This window comes from Manis javanica, chromosome 2, assembly GCF_040802235.1.
Source record: "Manis javanica isolate MJ-LG chromosome 2, MJ_LKY, whole genome shotgun sequence".
NCBI lineage: Eukaryota > Metazoa > Chordata > Mammalia > Pholidota > Manidae > Manis > Manis javanica.
Genome location: NC_133157.1, coordinates 210,631,346 through 210,651,087, shown reverse-complemented (window position 1 = coordinate 210,651,087; position 19,742 = coordinate 210,631,346). Strand labels below are relative to the sequence as shown.

The window sequence follows — 19,742 nt, the reverse complement described above, 5'->3', positions numbered from 1 at the left end:
ATGATTATTTTTTTTAAAAAACTGGACACAGGTGTTTTTCATGGGGAAGAGGAGTGTTTAGGGGAGAATCTTTTATCAGTTCCTGCTGTAAAGCATCCACTCCTCCACCTCCGACTACCCCAGCACACACAGACAGCTGGGGTCCTTGTCCCTGCTCCCCTCCCACTTCTGTTCCATGAGCAACTCCATATCCTTCCAATAAATTCCCTCTTTGTGTTAACCAGGGTCAGTTTCTGTTACTTGAAACCAGGCAGCTGCAGAATAGGTCCAATTTTTCTCAGTTTAATAAAGCCAACTCAGGATATAACTAAGACCTGGTCTCTAAAGATGGTCTATGATTGCAGTTCTTCAAGGAAATCTTAGTAAATGTAACTTCTACTTGTGTAGCGATTCACAGCTTTAAAAACACTCTCTACACACACACACATATATGTGTGTGCACATACATATAGCACAGTCTCATGTTTGTGTGCATATATATAATTATAGAAACAGCGAGAATCTCAAATGAGACCAAGAAACACAAACAGCTCTGTGCCATAAGTAGCTATTGTTCATAGAAGTTATTAACTAAAACACAGAGAAAAATAAAGTGAGTTGCTCAGAAAACTAGTGGGATTATAAAAGTGTTCAGAATCTCTAGCTCCAGTACAGAAGGCATTCAATTAAACATACAACAGGATAAAACTAGATGTTTCAACACTTACTGATGAGCCATTATAGACGGCTCAGCTCATTTAATCCTCTTCATAACCCTCAAAGATGCTGTTAGGCTAATTTAACACTATGAAGCAACTGAGCATGTTAAGTGAATTGTCCTAGCCTTCAGTCAGCTAATTGCAAAGGTGAGACCATACCAGCCCAAGGGAGCAGGGGCTTGGCGCTCACTGTAAAGTCTGCGTCCTGCATGTACACCTTGATGCTCTGCAAAGGGGGAAACATAAACCCTTCCTGGATTTAAATCAGAATAAATGTTCAGTAAATGTTACTTGATAATTGGTTTAACTGTGGATGGAGTAGATCCCTACCACGAAACATAAATCAAAATCAGCTCAAGGTAGATTAAAGAGTTTAATGTTTAAAAATGAAACAATAAACTAGAATAAAACACGGGCAAGATTTTTCTGATCTCAGGGTAAAGAAAGCCTAAGCAGAAAAACAAAGGAAGCTTCTTAAAGTAAATTATTGATATATTAGACTGCATACCAATTAAAACTGCCTGTAATAAAAGAACTATGAATTGAATTAAAAGAAAAACAGGAAAAACATTTCCAAACATATTATGTAAGATGAACAGTCATAGTATAAAAACATTTCATTTAAAACAAAAATTAGCACCTATTTTTTAAAAATAGGCAACAGTCTGAAGTTTGTATATCTTTATCCCCTTGAACTAGTCCAGGAGTGGAAGTACAACATAGAGAATACTGTAATACCTGGTTTGGTACTGAACTTACCATGGCACGCATTTAGTAATTATCAAGTCACTATGTCGTACATCTAAAACCAATATAATAGTGTATATCAACTTTATTCCAGTAAAAGCAATAGGCAGCACTTGTAAACAGATCACAAAATAAGTAATACATGGACAGAAAGCATCTAATAAAAATGGAGGTTCTCTTATATGTGTATTTATAAATGGAATTTTTTAAATGTATGCACATTTAAGTTTGAATGTATAAGCATATATGCACGTTTGTTTATTGAGAAGTGGAAACTCAGTGGGATATAAACAGATTATTTCATTCTCATCTTATTCTGTGAAATCCCCCCTCTCCTTCCATGCTGACAGCACTAGGCCTAGTCCACAGTTTCTGGACGCTTTCAGTTATTAGGAAACTCAGTGCTATTATTTTAAAGCAGAATTTCTTCTCTGATCAGGGTTGTGCCCTGCTCCAACCTTGTTGAGTTCAGGTCTAGGGCAGTGCTGGACACGAAAGGGATGGGACTTTGTTGGACAAGAAAGGTAGGAGATTTCTGGTTTTGATCCTGGGGGTCCTCTCCCGATTGCTTCTGTCAGGCTCTCCTTAAGCTGGGACAGGGAAACACAAGCCTGACGCTGCTTGGTGACACTCATTGTGGGTAGGCCACCCAAGATCTCTACTCTTATATGAATGTGGCCCCAATTCCTTTCTGGGGGCTCCCTCTACCCTCTCTAGACTCAGCCTGGCAACTGTCAGTGAACCATGTCCATCTCCAACCAAGAGGCAAGAGCATGAGCCGGGGCCACATATGTTCTCTCCCCCCAACTTTAATCTTCAGCAGAATGATTTAAAAAAAAAAAAACTGGCCACAGGTGTTTCTCATGGGGAAGAGGAGTGTTTAGGGCACCCTAAGGTAGAGGGGGGACGTGGTCTGGACTTTCTCTAAGTTGGGGTGGGGATGGAGCAAGGTTTGCCTCTGGGGCATAGCTAGGTCCCCCCCTTTTGGCCTAAGGTCTTCTTTTCAGGGGACAAAGAGACAACAGTAGATAGATGGATAGATAGGTACATAGATAGATAGATACATAGATAGATGGATGGATGACAGATGGATAGATACATACATACATACATACATACACACATACATAGATGGATAGATATAGATAGATGATAGATGGACGGACGGATGGATAGATGGATAGGAAGAAAGAACTGGGACCAGCAGTTCCAAGTCTCACTTTGCTGGTTTTCCCTGCCTCTCTGGGACACCGAGGGATGGTGGCAGCCCGAGTGTGCTGCCCAGGAGGTTCCCCGGTGGCCCTGCAGAGCCCCTTTCTCACGGCTCCTGATCTGCAGGCTTGACTGTGCATCGGCCCCTCCACCCCTGTTCCCGCACACACAGCTCCGACGTTCCCCGGAGCCTGGGCTGCTGGGGCTCCTACCAGGGCAACTAAATCACTCTGGCAAGAAGCCTCTGGGGCTTCCCCGCCATGGGGGGCTAAGAAAAGGGGTTAGAATGGAGAGAAAGCAATATACACCCTCACCGTGTGCCCGGGCCCAGCTCCCGCCGCCCGCTCCTCTCCGCTCCGTCCTCTACCCTGCAGCTAGAGGACTCTTCCTGAAACTCACATCCCTAAGTCACTCAAAACCCTTTCAAAGACTGCCGGCACCCTTAGGATGAGCCCGAACCTGCTGACAGAGGGCGTGGCTGTGGCCGGCACCTGGCCAGGCCTCACCATCAACCGCTTTGCCGTCCCCTCCTCTACCATCCTGGCCACACCGAATGGCCGCCATCTCCAGTGAGCTGCCCTCTTTCCGTCCGGGCTTCTCCCGTGAACTTCCTCCTCCAGCACGCTCTCCACCCTCCCCAGAGCTACCGCACTTGCCTCCACCCTCCATCCGATCAACGCCTGCTCATTCTTCAGATTTCAATTTAAACCGAACTCCCTCAGGGAGCCCCCATCCGCAGAGAAAGCCAGGCCCCCAGGTCCCCTTTCTTCACCTCCTACACTTCCACACGACTTTGCAGTCATGGACTTGATTGCTGTGCTCCCTAAAAGGCAACGCTTTCACTGGGAGCTGGAACTGCACCTCGCATGTTTACAGGGCTTTGCATCCACAGGACCAGCACCTAGTCACTTGACCCATAATAAGCACTTAAATATAAATGAATTCAGAAACTCGGATTGAAGTCTGCTGAAGGTCTCTGTGGAGTTCTCTGCAGGGCACCGACTGAATAATCCAAAAGGTTCGGTCAAAGAGGAGTGTTTTCAGAAGAGTGGGTATGGCTTAAGGAAAGCAGCAACGGTGGCCCTGGGGACATGAACGTCAGGCAGCTCTTCGCACGCTGACGCATAAAGGGGAAAGCGGGGACCCTCAATCAGGATCACCTCAGAGACGGGGCTGTAAGGAGAAGGGTGCCTGAGCAGAAGCACCGCTGACAGGAGCCTGCAGTTCAGGTGGGAGGGAGTCAGGGAACAAATACCGCAGCCCCTCCCTCCACCCCCTCCCAGAGGAACGGCAAAGAAATATTGTTTCTACTTGGGGTTTCAAACCCTAAAGGGAAATTTGTATTTCCATTCCAATTCCAAACCAATCAAAAGCCACAGGCTGAGGAAGCAGTGACGTGATCCACCTAAACCAGATGGCCAGGGCACAGGGCAGGGTGGGGAGAGGGCTTGGAAGGGGACACCGTGACCAGCAGAGGCAGGACTCGGCTCTGCATTTCTTTGCACCCACGCCCACTATCCACATATAGACAGCGGGCCCAGAACAGTCACGTGAATGAATAAACGAAATTGAATTGAATGAAACAGAACTGAACCGAATTATTTCGAACGGCAGAGTAGTTTCCAAGTCAGGAGTTGCCTCATCGTCAAGTTAAACTCACAGACATTGCACCCCGGAATTCCAGCGTGCTCACTCTAAGCCTCCTGATTTAGCAGAGTTTGGAACGCACCACATCCCATGTTGCAAGCAATTCCAGTGAGCCCTGCAGCTCCCTGTTACAGAGCATTTTTACGACTTGATGTTTTATCTTTAATTACTGGGTCTCCTTCCCCTCTAAGTTGCAAGGCACAATAATTTGGGCAAAGAAATATTGTTTCTATTTGAGGTTTCAAACCCTAAGAGGCAGTAAATTGTTAACGGTTTATATATGTGTATTAAAAAAAAGAAAAGTGCAATTTTTACGTGGGATTTCAAACATTTTGCAGCCCCATCTGTCCAGGCCTCCAAGTGCTGGTATTAGCTTGCACACAGCAGACGCTCGTGAACATGCAGCTGGTAATTTACCGACGCGGCTTCTCAGAGCGCAGAGCTGTGCGAACAGCAGCGAATGCTGGGCAGGTGGCACGCCAAAGTCACCCACATCCCGTTAGGAGGGCAGTTAACAGAGTCCTGGGGTGAGAAGAGTCACTTGAGCCGAGTCACACTGACTTAAAAATAATGTGTCCGAAAATCAGTCATCTCAGTGGGAAAACTTGCAGAACTTCTCATTTCAAGGAACGACCAACTGATTGGACTGTCCGCTGCTTACCAGTCATGTCATTTTAGTGGAGACCCAGTGTTGAGAAAAGTACCACTGACACCCAGGAATTAAATTTGAACCGAATGCAAACAGTCTGAAGGGTCGTTGGTGTATCCAGGGTTGGGAACCGAACCCCAGCTATCTGTTATCAGAGAACTATCCTTTGTCAGACTTTGAATGTCATAATGAAAATCATAATAATGATTTCACCCACAGTTAAAATACTCTGTGTAAGTAGATGATGCTATGATGGGATTAGAGCAACTACACATAGGCTTAAAAATCACCTACCTTGATATCAAGATCCCCTAAGGCTGTACGAAGAGAGCAAAAAAGACCACAAACCACCCACAGAATTACTGTTTTACGCAGTGAACTTAATTAGCACAGTGATCTGATCAGTTGTATAATAAGTCAATTTAAAAAACTACAGTATTCACTAAAACCAGAGTAGTCTGCTCATTCCAGAAAAAAAGGTAAGAAAAGAGATGAAAACAGAAAAGAAAAATCCCGTGAAAAATACAGAAGCGAGACGGGCACAATTAAGTTAAAAGACAAAGCAAGGCAGGGAGGGTCCCAGACACGCGTTGGGGAAATGAAGAAGCTAATTTCTGTAGGATCGGAGCGCCATCTTGTGGAATATAAGAATAGTGCAGCTGAGGATTACGGATCCTCATGTCTTTTTCTCAACTATATACAGTAATTGCAAACAGCATCATCACTTTCTTGGTGCATTTGCAATGAACTGAGTGGAACTAAATAGAAAGGTCCAGTGTATGGACGGAAGTTCCCTTATTCTTCTTAGGAGAGACATAGAACATTCCAAACATTAATAATTGAGAAGATGGGGCACACATGAAAACATTCAAAATAAATCTAAAAACAATGAAATTGTAAGTAAAGTTTTCTAAATATTAAGTTTTTCCGTGACTTACTCCTGTTTCACTTGCCCCAATTAATTTATTAATTCATTTGACAATTAATATTTATTGAGCATATATTATGTGCCCAGATTCCACAGTAGGAGCTGGGGATACAGCAGCAAACAGTATCAAGGCCCTGCTCTATAGAGCTTTTATTTCAGTGTGAGAAAGATAGTCAAGATAAGTGCACATAGGGATAAGTGGCAAATGGTATTTGGTGTTATGATGCCAAATTAAATGGGACATGGCAGACAGGAAGTGGGGGATGAAAAAGGAGAGTGCTATCTTAACACAGGGTGGATAAAATGAATACTGAGCAGAAACATGCGCTATGTGAAGGGGGGAGTCATGTGGTTATTGGAGAGAAGTAGAGCCAAAGAGGACTAATAGACAGAGGTGCCTGGGCTCTGGAGTCAGACACACCTGAGCTAGAATCGCAGCCAACCATTAACCAACTGTGTTTCTTGATCTCTCTAAGCTTCAATTTCTTCATCTACAAAATTGGAACACTAAGGCTGTCTTTGTTACACTGTTGGAAGACCAAATGGTGATTAAATTTTGTAAAGATGGTAAAGGCTAAATGCCTCTTTACAGGCACATGGCAAGTACACAAGAAACATTAGCTAATGCCTAACAGGATCAGGTTTGACCGTGTGAAATAATAGATACAGATATTTGAAAACACCTTCTTGATTCTAACATTTTTATGGACCTCTCAGTAGTAATTGCTAATATTTATTGAATGCTTACTCTATTTACCTTATGTTAATTTTTGCAGTATGTCAAAAGGAGGTGACAGTATTTATCATTTCCATTTCACAGGTGAGAAAACTGAGGCCCAAAGAAGTTAAGTGACTCAGCCGTCTTCATTCACACAGCTGCTATGAGCCAGAATTCAGACCCAGGCGGTCTGACTGCAAAATCTTTGTTCTTAGCTAAACATGAATCTGTCTCTCAGCAAGCTGTGCACAAGAGGCAAGTGTTGAAGTCAAAATCTGAACTCAGATTTCTTATTTCTTCCCACTCCCTGGAACTCTCATTCGGAATCACTTGACATAATCATACTGAGATTCAAATCAACAGTTACACAAAAACTGTACCTGTATGATGCCCAAACAATTGGTCAGTGAAAAATAAGATCTCAGATCGCCTACGCCAATTGTTTTGCACACTAGGGATATAGATAACAATCCATTAGGGAGTTGTGAAATCAGTTGGTCAACCACAACCAGCTCCTTTTAAAAAATGGAATAGATAAAATGTGAAGGAAAAGTATTTTTAAGCAAGCTTTTGTCTCGGGTGTGTGTGTGTGTGTGTGTGTGTGTGTGTGTGTGTGTGTGTGTGTGTGTGTGTGTGTGTGTGTGCATGTGCCCACATACCTAAGAACTTAATGTTCTCTGCATTGTGATGTAAAATGCATTTCTTATAGTGGGTCTCAATCTAAGTATCTCGAAAAACACTGATCTAAGGTGATACTCTTTTATCCCTTCAAAAATATTATTGTTTGCCCAGTTACGCTTTTTGTGCTCCAATGTACTCTGTCAAAATCATCTGTGTACACCACACGGTAAATCACCAAAACGGATCTTTCGTTCTTTGTTCATACATGTTGTCGCAGAGAGGCCAAGACGTTACCTATGTGTTGTCAGCAAACCTGAAGCTGAAGTAAAATTTTAATTTTCTTAGTGGTTATTCTTCTCCCCAAAGACCTGTTGGATTTGTTCTTTCATTGAGGAGACAAGTCGTTTTAGCATCATCTATACCTTCTCATTTTGATGATTATGAAATGTGTGTCACACATTGAAAAAACCCAAATTACAGTCCTTAGAGAGACAGGCTGGGTTTTAACTGGTAGGGGAATTTGTAGACCACATGTTCAGCTGTCCTCAGGCACTTTTCAGTTAGACATGTCAGGCATTTATATGGTATATTTGTAAAGGACTAACAATAATTGGAACATTATGGTCTGATTATTTGCTAAAGTAATAAATTTAAGCAATTCAAGTGGTTGAAATTTAAAGGTGCAAAAATATCATGTGACACCAAATAAAATCTTGTTACTATTTTTGCACTTACAGAATTTAGACATCTAGAAAAAATTTTAAAAATAGCTTCCTCCCTTATAACAAAGTCTCATACTTTCATAGACATAACACTGGGAAAAAGAAGGTTTTGATAACATTAGAATTTTCTGTACAAAATCTGATTTGGAGCCAAAAATATCAGTACTAAAAAATAAATGATAATCAAAACTAGCAATCAGTTCTGGTGGTATGGATAGCCGAAGCCAAAGCAAAACAAAAACACAGAAAAACAGAAAAGGTTAAATATGTCCGGTATTTTAGTCCTGGAGTGGCCTAACTTGGTGTCTTTCAGGGTCAGAGAAATTTCCAGAACAAAAGAACAGAGATGATCAGAGCTCTGCTCCACTCACCTCTTCCATATTACCAACATCTTTAATTCTACTATTTCCAGTAATTCCATACATTCAACATACAGAATCTTCTGCGGGTCCCTGAGGCTTGCCATCAGCCCATCAGCCTTCACTTAGATATCCTTTGCTTTCCTCATGTCCTCTGTGTCTCCACAATTCTATTCACAAACCATGAAAATTGGTTTCCAGGATAAACTTACCATTTCTATGGCCCTGACTTCTCTGATCATTTCTTTCAAATACTTTGCCCTCCAATCCTCGCAAACCGGTTCACATTGTCTCTCACTCCCACCATGCCACTTCTGTGACAGGTGTCAATGATCAATCTTTCCTGCTGAGCCTAGAAACAGCTTCAGAATCCTCCTCACCACTGCAGCTTGGGTAGCCATTACCACCTGAATTGAGTTCATATGAGATTAAATGTATTTGCCCTTCCTATCATTAACCATCACAGTGTCTAAAAACAACATTTTGGGGTCCAAACTCTGTATGTCAGACTTGCCCCCGGCACTTGAAAGGGGAATGAAAATCAATGTCAGACAACATGTTTGGTTTTAAGGTTTGGGCAGCAGGGTCACAACATACTGTGTAACAAGAAAACAAATGCCTTCCCTGAAACAAAACAGCCAGGATTATCATGACCAAAAAATAGAAATCTGGTAGTCTCCATTTTGTGTGCTTTGCTCATTGATCAACCAAAAATCAAACCTTTTGTTAAATCAATAGATATTGATTTGCTTAGAAAACATTATATGAGTTTCTTTCAGAAGGGATGGGTTTAAAGAATATATGGTGCTCACTTCAGCAGCACATATACCAAAACTGGAATGATACAGAGAACGTCAGCATGGCCCCATGCGCAAGCATGACACACAAATTCGTAAAGTGTTCCATGTTTTTTAAGTGAATGAATAAAATAAAGAATATATGTTGGGTTGGGCAAAGCAACTGGATTCCCCTCCCCCAATTAACGACACTAAATACCAGAAACTGACATGATCCTTTAGTAAAATAAACATAACTGAGTTAATAACAGCCTTGCAACTTACATGCTGTGTATTCTGTCAATACATCAACCTGTCTGAGTTTTAGTCTCCATATTACAATGGAATAGAAGTTCTTTTGAAGATCAGAGACAATGTACACAAAAAATCCCTAGCGCATAGTAGGTGCCCATTAGTAAAACAGTCATAGGCTTTTTTTTGTCATTGCAAGGCCAGCCGAACAATTCCGGGGGGCTCCATTCACATCCTGATCCAGATGCCAGTCCACAGAGGTACACAGTTGCACCTTCATCCCACCGTCTGGCACACAGAGCTATTGTTTCCTCAAGACCAAAAAAAGCCCCTGAATCAGACATCCATCCACAGGTGGTTTTCCGGAGATAAAAGATGGAGGAAATAGTTTGAGGTTGATTCTATGAGTAGCAGAATCCCTCTTCACTGACATTCTCAGCTCCCAGTGGCATGCCCTCTGCTAGGGCAGCTAAGAATGTTAGAGCACAGACCCTGACGAGCCATGCCCGGGGTGGTCTGGAGATGGTGGAGGTCTCATCCTTAAGAGACCTCATGAGCTTATATAGGACTAAACACGGGGGGGGCCATTTCCAAGTCTTCTTCAATTATATGGGCCCTTAGAATATTTTCCTAAACTGAGAGTGGAAAAGGACCCCCCAAATCCTAAGATTTGGTTTTCTGCTGGCCAGGCTGGGGTAGAGAGGTAAGATTGCTTGAATTGACCATACGTAATTTAAAGATATAAGCACAAGTGGCATTTCTTACCCTTGAGTGTTGATAAGTAAAATTTATACCATTATTTAAGGTAAAGACCAAATCCGAGTCCCTGAATTCTCACCACATAGCCTAGTATTGCTCTGTACACCAGCACTGCCCACTTATTCATTCATTCACAGACTTCCAAAGAGCAACGGGATGTGCCAGGAGCAATATCCAGTATGCACCCCACACCCAGGCGAGGACAGACCTGCTGCTTGAAATGCTAACTCCCCACCCAGAGAAAATCCCCAGGCAATAGTGTTTGGTTGCCTGATGATGCCCTACTGGCCATAGATGATTGGCAGGGCCGGATACCTGACTCAGCCTGAACCAATCAGATTCTCTCTCAAGAGAAATTAATCTAATGGACATAAAACTGGTGTGGAAGCTCAGTCATATCAATGGAAGAACTTTCTATTGCTCATACTTCCTTTCAGTTTATTGACATGATCATACTTATTCCCACACCCAGTCCTCTTTTTCCCTCCCACTATGATTGAATGGATATCTCCTCATACGTCAAGCTTCTTCTTAATTGGCATTTCCCCACCAGCCTGCTTACCAGACCACACTATCCACTGAGATGCCTCATCCCACCCAGTGTGCTCTCTTACCAGACCTTGATCATTTCCTTCACAGCCCTTATACAAATTTGGAATGCTTTGTTTTGTACTCCAGGAAAGCCATAAATACAAGGACTGTGTCTGTGCTACTCACCATTGCATACCTAGATGCTAGCACAGTAGCTGGCATGTTGTAGGTCCCAACACTTGCTGAATGAATAAATGAATGAATGAGCATGTCCCAATCCAGTAGAAACAGGTTTTACTATTTCTGCCCCCATAGAATTCAAATCGAACCACAAGTTATTTCAAGTCCCTTTGTTTACGACTGCTTAAATTTGAGATGTCAAAAGATACCACAGTCTATGGTTTTATAAATTTGTTAAGTTTCCTGTATGCTTTAGCAAAACAGCCTGCTGAAATTCTCTGCCAATACTCTGGAATTTTTCTCTGTCTCCTGCTGCAGCATGAACGGGGGTTTGTAGACCCTGCATGATGCTCAAAAGACAACAGCTTTCAGGTGTAATCTTTGGAGCTTCTTTCCCTTTAATGCCAACAAAAAAAGTACACTTTGATTAGTTCCTTTCTTGCAATATTAAATACTTCCTTCCTACCCCAGTCTGTCCCAGCCCAACTCTCCATCATGTCAGAAGCCTAGATTTCATGACTTTGCTATTGGGGTACACTAGATCCCTTTTCAGATGTGTAGCCAAGATGATTTTTATTCCTAAAGCCATTGCCTGTGTTTTCATCATTTCATATTATGTAATGACCTGTTCCATGTACAGCTCTAACCACTGCACCTTGATGTTCTTCACTGTCCCTTTAATATTCTTTCACCCCATAATAACGCTTTGATGACAATAATGATAACAATGTAAATCATTCATGGCCCACTCACTTCCCCTGATGCTACTCCACAGAAAACGAGGCCCCAGTAATTCTTTGGGTGAAAAGACTGTCACAGTCCAGCTGTAGTCATGGTCTTTTAATAGAAGAGGCAAAAACATTCCCTGGGGATATGACAAAGAAATTGCTGTGATAAGGCTTAAGCTATCCACATGGATTGTAATGCTAGTTCCAAATCTGTGAAGCCAGGCCTCGGTATATATATAGATAGGTAAGCCAAGATTATCAGAAAATGCCTATGTGCTTGCTATTGGCCAGATTCTGCAATCATGGTCTCTGGTAATCCCTTCTGACTCTAGCAAGAATTGTGAATAGACAGCTTGTCTGGTTACATTTATAGATATTGAGTATTAAGGCCATACTTGGCCCAAATTTATTTGGGGAAAAACAAAACAGGGTCTCAGCAACCTGGGTTATATTTGAGAAATAAGCCATTCAAACCTAAAGTAGATCATCAGTAATAGTGGTTCAATCCAAGACATGTGAGGAATTTCCTTTGGTTCAGGAGATTACTCCAACAGAAAATTCTCAAGAGCTGCTCAGCAGGAACCAAAAGATGAATGTGCACAGGAAAAGGAAAATCCACAGCAATAAACAAAAATAAAACACACAGAGAGTTGTGGGAGAAGGAAATGTGGGACCAGCCAGGAACCAGGATGAGGCAAAGGGATAGGACAGGGTCAAGGTTCAGATAACTCCTACCTCTCCACCTATGACCACTGACAATAGCATTACCTGACCCCTGCATATGTGCTCGGCACTGTCCCAAAGGCTCTACCTGTGATTAATCCTCACACCAATCCTGTAAGAAATGTTATTGCCATTTTACAGATGAAGAAAAGAAAGCAAAGAGAGGCTAAGTAATTTGCCCGAGGTTACCTAGATTGCTCTGAAACAGTGTCTGACACCCATCATGCATACGTCCACTTCAGTTTTATTTCTAGGCCAATGACATGATAGAAAGTTGACCCTCTTAGCTCTGTTTGAAGACAGAGACCATGCCATTGTTAAAGCTTATGCTAGGTGGGGAAGGAATCCCATTACCTATTAAGAAGCCTAGATTTAGAATCAGAATACTAGTCTGTCTCTGATGTGTTAGCTATGTGACTGAGCATTGCTTACTATGTTGTAGACTAAGTTCTCCTTTGTAAAATGGGAGGTTCTTACTTTCAGTTTCCCGTTCCACATGTAAGGAACTGTGGAAGTCACCACTCTATCCTAACAAGTAAAAAGCTAAGCGAACTGAAAAATCAACAACTCTCATTGGAAATGTAAGAGGGGGAAGGACGCAAGATAAACCGCTGCCCCCAAGACTGGAGAGACCACAGGTGAATCCAGGGAGTCACGGCTCACAGCAGACCCTCAGGTGGGAGCCTCGGGGGGAGCCGGGGCCGAGGTGGGAGACCTGAACCGGACTGGGCGGCTGCTGGGCTCGGTGCGGACGACTCTGAGAGGCAAAAGCTCCAGGGAGGGCAGTCATGGCGGCGGGGAGGCACAGTTTACCTCCAGGGCCTCAGTTAGGTTCTCATGGTAAGTATCAGAGGAAACCCCTCCAGCTTCTGGCAGGAGGGGCAGAAATTTTGAAATACCCATAAGAACTCTGTTCTGAAGAAGGCCTGCCCTAGGGGAAGCTAGGTAACTGGAGCCTAACCCGCTGACCTCACGGAAGGAAGTAAACCGCTCCAGCTCCAGCGCCACCTAGGGGTGGGGACGGAAACCACTGAGAAACGCGTGGGAAGTTCGCAGTCCAGCGGCATCCGCTTGCTCAGGTGGCGGTAGGGAAGCCTGCCCGTGGTAAGCGCTCAAAAATAAAGGCTGGATGAACGCGGAATTGGCCGACCTTCCTTCCTTCATTGCTCCCAGCACCAAAGAAGACAGGACACAAAACATGTGCTCAGCAAATCTGAACAAACACTGTCGATCATTGTTGCCATAGCAATAAATATTCTTTTAGCCTTTTAATTTGTGCTTTTACTTTTTTTTTTTTTAGCCATATTATTGCCCATTCCCAAAGAGCTTGAAAGGAGGTTCTACTGATTATGTGTGTATATGTTGTTCACTGTAATGGTTATAACTGAGCTCTACCAAACATCTAGACAAGAACTGAAAATTGTGATCAATTGTTCCCATATTCCCAGATATTAGTTATTAGGAGCCTACCTACTTGGTAGAATTAAGCAAGTGAAATTTTGAATTTACTTTCATGAATTCCTAGTCAATATATCTCAAGAGATTTTTTTTAATCTTCATTTATAAAGTACATTTTTTTTTCAGTGGAAAAAGCTTCTACCAATAAAAGAATAAAGTAAAAATATATTAAAAATTCAGTTAGAGACCAAACAGATCAACCCGTGCACATATATGCATACATATATACACATATATGTATTATAATGTATTTAACATATACAGTGCACATGTATGTTATACATACACACATATAAATATGTAACTTGTACATTCACCCATAACCAGATATTCAGCACTTGCTATTAAAAGCACATTATTTATTAAAGTAAAACTTCAACTTCTACCCTGATGTAGAATTCATAATCTCCAAGGCTTGGAGTAGACAATTAGCTTTAAATCATTAGCAAATTCTAGTAATCAAATTCTGTTAGCAAGATTTAGAGGAGGGGACTGTGGAGGAAGGCTTTACCTACTCTATTTAAGAGAGCAACTTTTGTCAGATATAATAGGATCTATCTGAACACAAGATGCTTTGATCTGCACATATAGCAAGTATTCATTAAGGTATGCAGCAAAATAACATCAAAAAATGGCTAATGATATTAATGCATTCATAAATATTTGGCACACACCACAAATAAATAATAAGTACCTTGGTGAAAGTGACTGTGAGATAGAACAGGTTGGCTATGATTTATATTTGTATATACATCCCAGGATTTTAACCTTGGGCATTTTTTTCTTGCTAACCAGCACAGGCCACTTACTGCTTTTTTTCTCCTAGGAGAACCAGGGGGATGCAAAATCGTTTTTATACAAGCTAAAGAAAATAATTAGGAAATGGAAATTTCCCCTGTCCAAATCATTAATATAATCCAAAAGCAATTATCAAAGATCTGAATATTGTCTACTTTTTAAAAATTAAATGCCCCATTACTTCTGTCCACTGTCATGGATTCCTGAGAGTAGGTAGTTTCACACTAATTTAGGATTATTCACAACACATACTGCCAGAGACAGCCCTTCTCACTTGTCCTTTGAAGAACGTAGTCCATTGACATTTTTACACATGAGAACCACTTAAATGATTAATGATACTGCTATCTGTTCAAGATCCCCACAAAGGCAGAGAATATCGTCTAAAGAGAATATCTGCTCTACCCCAACATCAGCACTACTCTGAGGGAGAACAGGTGAGTTTCTAGAAGGTTTCATTTAAAGACTATCTGTTTGGGTTAGATTTAGGGGCAGAGGGGGAGTAATTGGATTTCCTGCAATTAATGACACCAAATGACACTGACATGATCCCCTAGCAGAATAAACATGCTTGAGATAAGTAACAGCTCTTCAACTTACAGGCTGTGTTGTGTGTTCTTGGCCAATATATTTAACCTGAGTTTTAGTGTCTGCATGCTAAAATGAAATGAAAATTGTTCTGAGGATTAGAGATGATGTACACAAAGTCCCTATCACACAGGAGTTGGCATAAATGGTAGCTTAGTAAAACTGTCATTGACTAATCCACACAGGTTCTTCTCTTCTTGGGTGAAAATATATTGGACAATAGAGAAAACTTTCTTCCTCCATCACACTTAGAATTTCTTAGAACACATTTGATACTCTGGATTCCCAGAGATGAGTATTGATGAAGTGAGAAGGAGTATACTGCAAGGTCTTTTTACAAACCCTACCACACTCATATATACACAAACTCAGAATCACGGACTTTGCTCTTCTAAATTCCAAGAATGGGCATCTACCCTGTGCTTTCCCCCTATAACAAGATAATGTCCCTAGCTCTCAGCCTTAAATGTAGTGAGCAAGTATCTTAACAGGAGTGTCAAGGAACATAAATGCCTTATTCTTTTTAAACCCTTTAATCAACATCTGCAACCTTAGCTCTCTCTTGCGAAGACTGCAATATCAGTAGCTAATCCCAAACTTCTGATACTGCTGAAGTCCCACTAAATGCTGCTTACTCACCTCCTCTGTACTGGTGATGTTTTTAGAGAAATGACTATAGGCCTTTCCCTGCCCGATGAGCAAAAGAAGGCAAAGGTCATTTTAGGTGGCAAGTCCTAATTCTATAACTGACCTGCTCAAAGAAGTGCATAATGCATATGTCCGCTCACCAGCAGGGCACCCACAGCTAAGAGCTTTGCCGCTGGCCAGAGTTTGGATGGCAGCTCTGGATTAGCTGTGCAGCAGCTTCGGAGGAGGGCCTGCCAAGGAGGCTCTGAGACCACCGGCCAGCCACTGGTGTCTTACCTGTTGCAGGTAACACTCCTGTTTCTCAAGTATCCTTTAAATTAAAAGTAATGACTCTCCTTGTGATACCACTGTCTTCAGCAAATGCACATGCCATGGAATGGAAGAATGACCCAAATACTAAACCCAGGATCTAATTACTTAGCAGCTGGGTAAGAGTGAAGGAAACGGATGCCACACTTTGGAGTTAGAAACCATTCTACGGATTCCCAAAAGAATATACCATGTTAGCCAACAATTTCTCAGAGTAAACTTGAATATATCCTTGCTGATACTTTAAAAAATAGCTAAAGTTCCTAGAATAGTACCCAGTAACATATCGATTTAGTAGGTATTTGCTATAATTATTAAAATGTCAGGCAAAAGAACAAATGTATTAAATTCAATTATTTGAAGTTGTTTCCAGAAAGGAAAACTAAATCATGTGTTTGACTCAGCTGATAGAACAATTCTACTATTTCTCTAATTTCCATTTTTTATTAGCTTTTTCTTTACACTCCACCTTTCTTATTTGGGAACTATCCAGCTATTCCCCTTTCTTACTAACCCAAGGCTATGTGTCGAGGGCTGAGATCTAGAACTAGTCTTGATAATACCAGGAAAGGTACCAAGGACCTAACTCCCTGGGTGGTAGACACATGATCCATGGCTTCCAGCTAAACTTTTTGCAGAAGAATATCTTTCAAAGTTCAAAGAAGTGTCAGCTAATTTGAATGGGTGACAGTGTTGTCTCTTAACAACACAACCAGTTTGGAATCTGTTTCAGGTAAAACATATTCTATTCAAACCAATTTGTTCAGCCATAGATTCAGTCCAGTATTTGTGGTCATTAGCAAGTAATAAACACACACACACACACACAGAGAAACTCTAACTCAGCCCCTCGCCCCCTAACTTACCATGTTGTCCCTCTGTAGTCAGTAAGGTGTACGTGCTGCCTGACCAAGAGTTCCAAGAATGCCTGGAAGTAATAAAAGAGGAAATTAGATGTTTGCAGCAAAGCAGTAGAGAGAAAGGAAATGTGCATTGGTGACACGCGGGGCTGCTGAGGTTGTTTCTCCAGGAATGGGTGTGTACTGATCCTGCCCCGTGCCTGCCGCTGAAGTAACTTAGCTGTCTCCAGGAAGTATGAGGGCCCTGTATCCTTCCCGAAGATGATAGGCTCAAAATGCAGAGCTAAGAAATAAAAGCCCAATGCTGATCTTCCAGGCACTAATGGTTACAAATGTGTTAGAGGGAGCACCCGGCTTTCCTATCACCCTTGAAATCATACCATGTAGTCAGTTACCTCCTCCTCTTGAAGTCCAGTCCAGCACTGTTCCAGGGAACAGAGAAACACCCTGGATTGTCACTTCGTCCTGTTACTAAAAGATTCCACTAGGTGGCAGCAGTGTCAAATGACTGTGTCGTCCAAGCTAGGATTATTTATTATTTTAAGGCAAGAACGGAGCCACACTTGTAAAAGTAAAGCAGTTTGGATGGCGGAAGGTGAGAAGTATACAGAAATAATCTTTCAATACGCTTCAATTTCATTTTCCTCCACTGTTCCCCAACTGGTAGCCTGCTTGGGAGAAAACGCTTCTGGGCATTCAATGTGTGACGATTCCCGAGAACAATCGACCAACAGCCCGTGAAGAACGGAAGGTGATAAAAATGTTCTTCCCTCGCTGTATCACAGGCTCTTGGATGACGCGAATGATAGTGGAGGTATTTAAAAAATACTGTATCAAATATGGTTTTGCAACAGATCCAATTTAAGATACGGCAAGTAATGGTTTTAGGTACATCATCTTTTCATTTACTGAAAGCATTTTACCTACGTCAAACTTGGACATAAACCACTTCACTGGGCAGGACTTAAGTTCACTCCCCTTGTGGGGAGCCAAGGACAATGTCACAATAAGGAGGAGAGACGCATTTTCAGAAGTAAAACTACATAAAATAAAGCCCTTGGGAGAAGAAAAAAAAAGGGACTTATCTGAGACAGCATAATTGGTACCTGCTGCTCCACTTCTGCTGAGGTGGACTGAATTCCTTAGCCAACACTCTGCTCTAATGACTAATCACAATTGTCCCTCTGAGAGAAAACGAGCACGCAAAAAGAAAGAAAGAAGCCTGTGTACAAGCAACGACACAACCCTTGACTCCTTTTCCCTTTGAAGGAAAAAGAGATCCACAAGTTGTTTCTGGCCCTGGGGTGAGCTCACGGTGCATATCACGGCCAAGCGCTTGAATCACATCATCTCACCTTGTACACCCAAGGACTCTAGTTATCATCTTCGGTAGATAGAGGAGAAAACTGAGGCTGAGAGAGATTAAATAACATGTCCAAGATGAAGTCGAAGAGACTCCGGCTGAGAGCTTTGCATTCAACCCTGTCCTTGCCGTCCTGTAGGTGGTTCCCCATCCTGTTCTGCTGATGGAAAGGATCGGGAGAGTGGGAGGTGAAGAAATGTGGGTCCTACCCACTGCCAAACTCAGACCACAAATCTGCAACTACTCCCTACCTCCACCCACTGTGACCTGGAGGCTCCTGTCCCTGTTTCCAAGGGAGAAAACCGTTTTTGTCCAATTGCCCTGTTTCTTGTGGTATTTAAACTTCCCATTGTTCATTTTGTTTGAGTATTATGAGGCTAGTTCCACTATAAAGTTTCTCATCAGTCTTCACTTAATAGGTGTTGGCAGAGAAGGATGACTGTTGTTTACGACTATTATTTCATCAGTGTTAGCAGAAGGGACTTGTTGTTTTTTCTGCCCCCCGGCTTCACTGAGATATAATTGACACACAACATTGTGTAAGTTTAAGGTGCACAACATGTTGATTTGGTACCTTTATATATTGCAAAACGATTACCACTAAGAATGGAGGGTTTTTTTAAATCATACCTATTCCTCCTACATATATCAGAATTCTTCAATAGGGAATTTTCCCTCAACAGTTGTTTGATTACCTGAAACAAACAGATAAAGCAGGATAAATGCCTGATATTTTCCCTTTTATGTATCTATTTTCAGAATAGTGAACATGTGCCCATGCACCTCCAACTGAACTTGCGGATTTTGTGTATTTGATGTGTTTCAATATATTGTAGTCATTATTTGCTTCTATATTCTTTCCGAATTTGGCCAGTGGGAGTGCTTTCAGGTTGGCTCCTGTAATCTTGTTTGGGGACCCGGCTTATCTCAAACACTTCCTGTCCCAGATCTAGAATTGGCCATTTCCCCAAGGAGCCCCTGTTCCTTTAAGATGGTCCTTAGATATTATAATCTGGATGCCCACAGTGATCATTAAAACTGAGTTAGTCGTGCTTCTAAGCCTTTTCAGAGGACAGAAGTAGGAAATGTGTAGCTTTTAAAAAGAGTAAAATCATAAACTCATACGGATATTTCTCATTCAAATCAAAGACTATAGAATCATTACTTCATTTATTTTATTTTAAACTTATCTTTTTCTTACTCTGAAAATCTTATCTCCTGAGGATAACTTACTTAGCTGCTTTACCCTACTGTATATAATAGTATTCAAAAAATACTGTAAATATCACGACTAACAACTAGCTAAAAGAATTCAGTCTAAGATGTCTTAGTACTTCCTTTTATCCTCAGACTGTATCTCCCTAAGGATACACATCCAAATATGTGCTTTAAAAATCACTGGAAATCATTCAAAATCATTCTTGAGGTGGTTTTGCCACAGAATTGATATAAAATTAGGTTCATTTCT

The 19,742-nt window shown here is 41.8% G+C and overlaps 1 protein-coding gene and 1 non-coding gene across 9 annotated transcripts in view; one reads left to right on the top strand and one right to left on the bottom strand.

The window, feature by feature from the left end:
* The window catches only part of LOC140848038 (uncharacterized), a 117,567-nt gene that overhangs the window by 54,179 nt on the left and 43,646 nt on the right, over positions 1–19,742 (bottom strand). For 4 of the 8 annotated variants that reach the window (XM_073230116.1, XM_073230121.1, XM_073230122.1 and 1 more), the window contains 2 exons: positions 16,918–16,979; positions 10,904–11,195 (listed from right to left, as the gene is read on the bottom strand). The exons of 1 other annotated variant lie outside the window; for it this stretch is intronic. In XM_073230116.1, coding sequence (XP_073086217.1) covers positions 11,023–11,195; positions 16,918–16,979 — 235 coding nt within the window. In that variant the 3' untranslated portion in view covers positions 10,904–11,022. Of the gene's footprint in view, positions 1–10,903; positions 11,196–16,917; positions 16,980–18,904; positions 18,970–19,742 lie in introns of those variants that run through there. 3 more of the 8 variants (XM_073230118.1, XM_073230117.1, XM_073230123.1) reach the window with 2 other exon arrangements.
* On the top strand, positions 9,106–9,213 carry LOC140848110 (U6 spliceosomal RNA). The gene has a single exon (XR_012128659.1). It is a non-coding gene; the product is annotated as a U6 spliceosomal RNA (small nuclear RNA).